The 6,936-nt window shown below is 29.6% G+C and overlaps 1 protein-coding gene across 4 annotated transcripts; it reads right to left on the bottom strand.

Moving 5' to 3' along the window:
- Positions 1-424: 424 nt before the first annotated feature.
- On the bottom strand, positions 425-6,623 carry LOC106474507. Of its 4 annotated transcripts, none has more exons than XM_022402820.1 (4): positions 6,533-6,596; positions 5,529-5,571; positions 3,560-3,794; positions 425-1,206 (listed from the first exon to the last, which is right to left on the bottom strand). In XM_022402820.1, exons 3-4 carry the CDS (start codon positions 3,774-3,776, stop codon positions 791-793), a joined length of 633 nt encoding a protein of 210 aa, XP_022258528.1. In that variant the 5' UTR covers positions 3,777-3,794; positions 5,529-5,571; positions 6,533-6,596; the 3' UTR covers positions 425-790. The 4 variants fall into 4 exon arrangements, with proteins under 4 accessions (XP_022258528.1, XP_013790653.1, XP_013790654.1 ...); XM_013935199.2 differs by lacking the exon at positions 6,533-6,596 and adding an exon at positions 6,480-6,495; XM_013935200.2 differs by lacking the exon at positions 5,529-5,571 and having other exon boundaries at positions 6,533-6,623.
- Between the last annotated feature and the right edge of the window lie 313 nt (positions 6,624-6,936).

The following is a 6,936-nucleotide window of genomic DNA, read 5'->3' as shown; positions in this document are numbered from 1 at the left end:
CTTTGCATGTTGGATAGGCAACATGTGAAAAGAAAAAAAAAAGGCATTAGAAAAAAATTGCTTTACAAACATTAAGACTTACTAAAAATAATTTTGACATTTTGTGTATGAAAGCATTGTAATGTTTACTAATAATCTGCCAAATTTTGTTAACATATGCTTAGTAATTTAAAAGTTATAGCATGAAAACTATAACAAGCACAAAATGGTTATGAGATTGGTCCGAAGGACCAAGCTCATGCTGATAGTTAATATTAATCTGATAAATATAATTGTGAAACATTGACATGGAAATTGATCTTTTTCTAAAAAGTATACAATTTTGAGATATTTATAAAGCATTACAAAATGACTCTAAACTTTTAATGAAAATTTTTACAAAGAAAAACTGTCAAAATGCTTGAATTAAAATACAAAAAATGTATGATGTGAATCACAGGGATTCTTTATAATAATGCCAAATATTTTACATGACAGCCTTTAAAATAATCCTGCCTTGTTTGTAATAGGAAAGAGGGAGTTGCAAAAACAAAAAAAAACATTTATAGTATAATTGTAAATTGCTTTGTTTAATAAGCTGATAGCATACAGTATCCAGGCTTTTAAGAGATGTACATGTAACATGCATGAAATGTTACATCGTATATTAATACACAAGGAAACTTTTTGATAAACATGCTGAAAGCAAATAACTATTATTACATTTATTTTCTACACTAAGATGCCACTGAAGTGAAGAGTAAAAATGTCATTTGAACAGCTCAGATTTTTATGAAACACAACCAGTTAACTAACCCTCAGCAAGTGCTCGTGACAAAAGATACAAGGAACAAGCTAGTGTGTAGTGAAAAGCATCAACAGAGGGCATTCCGAGACACCTTCCTTCAGTTCCTATAATAATAACAGCTACAATTAAAACTTCTGTTCCAAGCATTCCAACCCAGTTCTCCTGGGTAACACTGAGAATCCAGAGGGAAAGGACAGCTCCTACTTCTTGAAGCTGCTGGAGTGTGGAGCTTAGTTTTGATGGAAGAACAATAGAAGCAAGGAGAACCACCACAACATCAAGCAGGTGGAGGTAAGCTGCATTAATATGCTGATACAGAAAGTTTAGTTGTGCCGCTAATAGAGACATGCCACCTATCCCTGCAAACCATGATGCTTTTTTATGAAGATTGACTAGACCAGTTGGGCAGTTTGGCACACCTGAAAAGCAGCAGAAATATAAAAATAACAGAATTAAACAGAGATGTGAGTTTATACAATTCACATCCAACCCAGCAATATGTAACGCATTAAAAAAGGTTTCTTGACTAACCCTAGAACTGCTCCTAGTACCATGGATATTGATTTTTAAGTTGGTTCCACTAAATGAAACTTCAAATGCTAAGCAATATTCTTATAACCCTCTTGTATAGATAATCAACAATTTTGAAAGTTTTACATTCTCTTAATCTGACTACATGTACCGTGATATAACAGAGGCACCACTAATGTAACTTTATAAACAATAAAATGCAGATATTTTCAAAATCCATAACCTCCAGCACTAATTATTTTCTTCAAACAGAAATAAATTAGTTACAGGACCTGATACTTCAGTGTCAGTTACAAAATATATATATATTGTAGTTAGATTATGTGTGACAACTTTCAGAGCATTAAGTCATGTACACCATATTGGAAAAGGAATATTCTGAATTTACTATGTGTATCTACATGAAATGTGGCAAGCTTTTAGTAAAATGTACAGGTATGTTGTATTCAAAATACCAGAGGAATTACAAAATTATTTGAACTCAAGATGTGTCTGAATTGACGACGACACGATATCTCAGACTCTGACAAGTTAGAGTGCAAGGTGATGTTCATATGAAGAACAAAAATACTATTGTCCATTGTACAGCTTTCATATTGCATAACCTTTAGAACCTCTGAAATGCTGATCTACATTTTTTTTTCAGTTTCGCTATATACTATATCTGGTATTTTCCTCTACTACAAACTGTTACTAAATTAGCAATGTATGATAAAATGAATAGTTGATAACTCTAATTTCAAATAAATAACACCATATTGAATACCATTCTGTAAAAGGTCGTGGCTGGTGTATTTTACCCCCCCCCCCCAAAAAAAAAACAGTTAGAAAATTTGTACTTTTACAAATAAACACAAATAATTAATTTATACTTGAAAAAAAAAGATAATTTTGAGCGAAAAAGAAAAATTATTTTCTGTTTATGTAGTTTGCTCATTATGCCTAAAATATATATGTTTATCACTCTTCTCCAGAATTGAAAATGGAAAATGTTTTGCTTTATCCTGATTAGTATACACCTCTAGAACAGGTCTGTAAGATTTCATTCACCAGCTCTGCTTACTTTTGATTCTAAAACCAATGAAGTTTTCCAGAAAATTTCAAAATTTTTGGCACCCCAATCTATATCCAGTTATAAAAAAAAATTGGTCCAAGTAATGTTTTTCTTAGTAGTACGAATGTGAAGAAGAAAGTTTAGTGTACTTAATATGACTTTCAAAGGCAATCACAATCAGTATATCCTTTTATCTCTCTCAAATTTTAAGATATATTAATTAATCTTAACACCAGCAGCATGAAGCAATGAATTCAATCTGCATCTATTTAGTTGGGTAGTTACTTGTTTTTAGTTGTAAATATTTATTCTTGAAAGCATGCCATATTAATGAAAATAAAAACCCTCCTACCCCTTCATTCCCAGAATTCATTTATCACAGATAAGCTGAGAACAAGAGTTTCATCCAGTGTCACTACTACTTCTGTCTCATTCTTACATGTTGTCAATCTTAAAGGTAACACACTTTCCAATCCCATGTAACCTACTTGATAATGTGCGTAATATTAGAAATATCCTGATCTGCATTTTACTTCCCTATAAAAGATATAGTTAAACAATAATGATTACATTGTAAATGTCTAAGTGAAATCCATCCAAAAATAATTGGGAAAAAGAAGAAACAAAAGGTAAAACTCTGTGCTTTTGATTAAACAGCAGGTGATATCTTGTAAACACAGAAAAATAAAGCAATTGACATCACTCACATTGCATCACTTTATTCATGTGCTGTAAAACTGAATCTACATTCAGTTTGGCTTTTAATTTGGCTAAGAATCATCACTAAGTTAGATTAAACAAAATGTGATGTGGTTAATTAGAATTTAAGTTGAATTTAAATTCAGTTCCACAGCACACAAATAAGATTATTCAATGTGAATGATGCCAAATTGCTTTATTTTACTGTTTTTGTCAGATATCACTAACTGCTTGAGTTAAAGCAGAATTTTACCCTTTTTTTTTTTGGAGGGATTTATTTTTAGAATTTTAATGTTTTCAAGAATGTGACTATATCTACCTGATTTAAGATCATCACGATATTATTTATCAGTGCTACACAAAACTGAAACTGATCCAAGTTAGGGTTAAATTGAAAAATTAATAAAGAAGAAGAGCATTAAACAAAAATACATTCTAGACTTTAGATGGAAGGAAAAAGTAGAAATTATAAATTGTGGTATACATACCAAATCGGAGAATGCCTAAACAAGAGGCTATAACTATGGTTAGGAAGCCCAGGATTCCACACAGTGGAGTGTCCTCCAACTGTGCAGAAGTAGCTACAAGGTGGAAGAACCAATTATCGGAAAAACTATGTAATCTATGAATGGCAAACAGTCCAGACACACACAAAACGGCATCTGAGATTGAGGTTGACCACTGAACAGTGGTCCTCTGAGTCATTCTTTAGGTGTCATAACACTTGTGAAGAAAGAGAGAGAAAAATCAATACTTTTGTAAATTTTAACACAAAGTTTATTTTTATAATCCAAAAACATTTCATTCCACTAAATGACTTAATATTTTATGATTAACCTCTTTGAGTACTTTAAATTAATATTATAAAAATAACTTGTATACTTCGAAATATAACATTGTGAGCACAAAAAATGTTAGAGAAACTTAGTAGTCTGTGGATTACTGTTTGTTTAAAGAGTATAATTGGCATTCTAGAACTTTTTATTTTGCCAAGTGATTCAAGATTTTATACTTGTCTTAAATTACAAGAACTTTTAAATAACATTATACAAAACACAAAGATAACTTTATAATTTTCAAATATAACAATTCACATACAAAAAAGTTACACTGATAAGAGGTTTTTTGTTTTGTTGAAAATGTCATTTTTATTTAAGAAGTGTAAAACTTTAGCTTTATTATTTATGAAATTTAAATTAAAGTACCCTCTTGTAATTCCTAGTATAGTTTCACTTTACAAAAACTAGTAACAGTATAAAGTATCATTGATATTTTATATGACAGGCAAAATAATGTCACAAACTAATACTATATGAAAATTTCTTTAACAGCTCACCATTAAAGTAAAAAAACTAACTACAATTTTTAGCAGTCAATGCATACACTCGCTAAATTACATTCATAACTATTACAAACACACAGAATGTTATAAACTGAATAACAGTGTGAATAATGATAAAACTGGAAAAAAAAAAGTTTCATAATTAAGGTACATAATAAAAATCGGTCATAGAAAGCCACTTGGCCCATTAATACCACACCTTCAATCTCCAAAATATTTAGGCAAAGCATTGTAAAGAAAATTAAATGTGTCCTGTTCCTATACAAATCTATCAAACAAACATTTTAAAGAACTAAACTGTGTGTAACTGCAACAAAATTAACATTTGCAAAGCATAAAACTTCTTTCACTAATCAAATTGTCCAACCTTTTCATTCCATCTCTCAAACATTCATACAACTTATCAAATGACATATTTTCTAAACACTTAAATCAAGAGACCCTTTAACTGCCCAACTTAGTTTATTTGTTTTGAATTTCATGTAAAACTATGAGAGGGCTATCTGAACTAACCGTCCCTAATTTAGATTCAGATGGAAGGCAGCTAGTCAACTTTTGAGCTACTCTTTTATCAACAAATTGTAGGATTGACCATCGCATTATAATGCCTTCATGGCTGAATGGACAAACATGTTCGGTGACAGGGATTCAAACCTGTAGATTGCGAGTTGAGTACCCTAACCACCAGGCCATACCGCCCAACTTAGAATGAAAAGAATGCTTTTCAAATACAAATTTTATTGTTTATGCAATTTAGAATTTATTTAATAAAATGTTCCAAACAACTTAAATTTTGAGTTGTTTTTACTGACTTGTGAAGCAGCGAACTATGCATCTTTACAGAAAAAACAAGCTTTTCAAACAATGGCACCTTACAAATAACCATTGCAGTAAAGACCTTTTAAAATTTAAAACTATTAAACTCTACACAATAAAAATATATTTTATCCTCCATACATAAATATATTAACAGTATTATCTTTTTATGAAATAAGCTACAAAGTTACAACTTATAAAACAACTAGTTTATCAATATGAGGATCCTTCTAAAACACTACCAGTATTGTAGCATGTACTTTTTAACAAAGTATTTATTCTAGAAGTAGAATACCCACACATTAAATCTGCAGGTACATAACTGAGAACCACTAGCAGAAACTGTGAAACAAAAAAAAAAAGGTATTTACAGTACAAGTATAAAATTTTATCACTGCAAGTTTTTAGTAAACACTTATTTTTAACTAACACTCTCACATATACTATATAGCATTCCAACATACAAGTTTTGACAAGAGACAACTAACCGTATTATTCTAATGTATATATATCAGCTAATTCAGTTCTCAAATAGAAAATTTTCACTTAAACACTGCTAACACTAACAGGAAATATACCCAAGCATAGCGATCATAGAGGCTTTTTGTGGTTTGTCTGCCACGCATAATTAAGGCTGATTATCATTAATTGTAATTTTAGCGATTCTTCTAGTACAAGTTATTATATAATTAAATGATGTTATTGATAATGTTCTCCACAAACTGCATTATGCAAATGAATACATGAAACATTCTGATCTAATAAAGATTGTATTTTGATTCATTTGTTCTTCTCATAACTGTCATGAGAAATTCCAAAACATGTATAAATATATTATAATTTAACAAAATAATAAATTTATTATGAAATTCAGTAATCGTGCATACTAACTAGATTCATAAGTTTTCATTACAGTTTTGAACTTTGAATTGTGACTTATGTGTAAACTATATAGTGCACTTTCTTTAACGTTTAAATTTCAACTTAATGTATGCAGTTATTTTATTTAGTAACTCAATAAGCAACTAAATAAAGAATTCTGAGGTAGTACAATTAATATTTATTTTACTTTTAGTTTATAACTTGCACTGGATTATTTTTACATATCATTAACAATATTATTACATATATATATATATATTACAGCTTTCACACATATTTATACTAACTAATCTCTATGATAAGTATAAATTTACTAAACTACCATATTATTACTTTATTATTATTCATTATGTAACTTATAAACCAACCCATAATACAGACAATGAATCTACTTTTAATTCAATTAGTTTTTACTACTTACCTGATCCTCGAATTACGTCTAAATTCATCATACAGTACAAGTTGCTTGAGTCACCTACCGTCATAATTCTCTAAATAAATATGATACTGCTAGAAAACAACAAAACGGCACTGTGCTAAAAACATAATAAGAAAAGTAAAGAGATTACAACTAGAGAAATTGATTAAAAAATGAAAAATATAATGTATTCTAAAATAACGCAATGATTATTAAAAATAGTAAGGTGAAATGAAAGAATATCAAGAAGACTATCTTGCTGGTTCGCCAGTTCTTCTGAATAAGGAGCATATTCATTCAAGAAAATAATAATTCATAATATTGTTACGTCTACGTTCGTTAGTTAAATTTTGCGTAAAAATTTTTTCCGAAGAAACTTTACCGATACAAGTCCTTTCTTGCGATAC

Source organism: Limulus polyphemus, unplaced genomic scaffold (genome assembly GCF_000517525.1).
Source record: "Limulus polyphemus unplaced genomic scaffold, Limulus_polyphemus-2.1.2 Scaffold7304, whole genome shotgun sequence".
Taxonomy (NCBI): Eukaryota; Metazoa; Arthropoda; class Merostomata; order Xiphosura; family Limulidae; genus Limulus; species Limulus polyphemus.
Note: the sequence above shows the minus strand (reverse complement) of the source record. Positions and strands in the feature narration are given on the sequence as shown.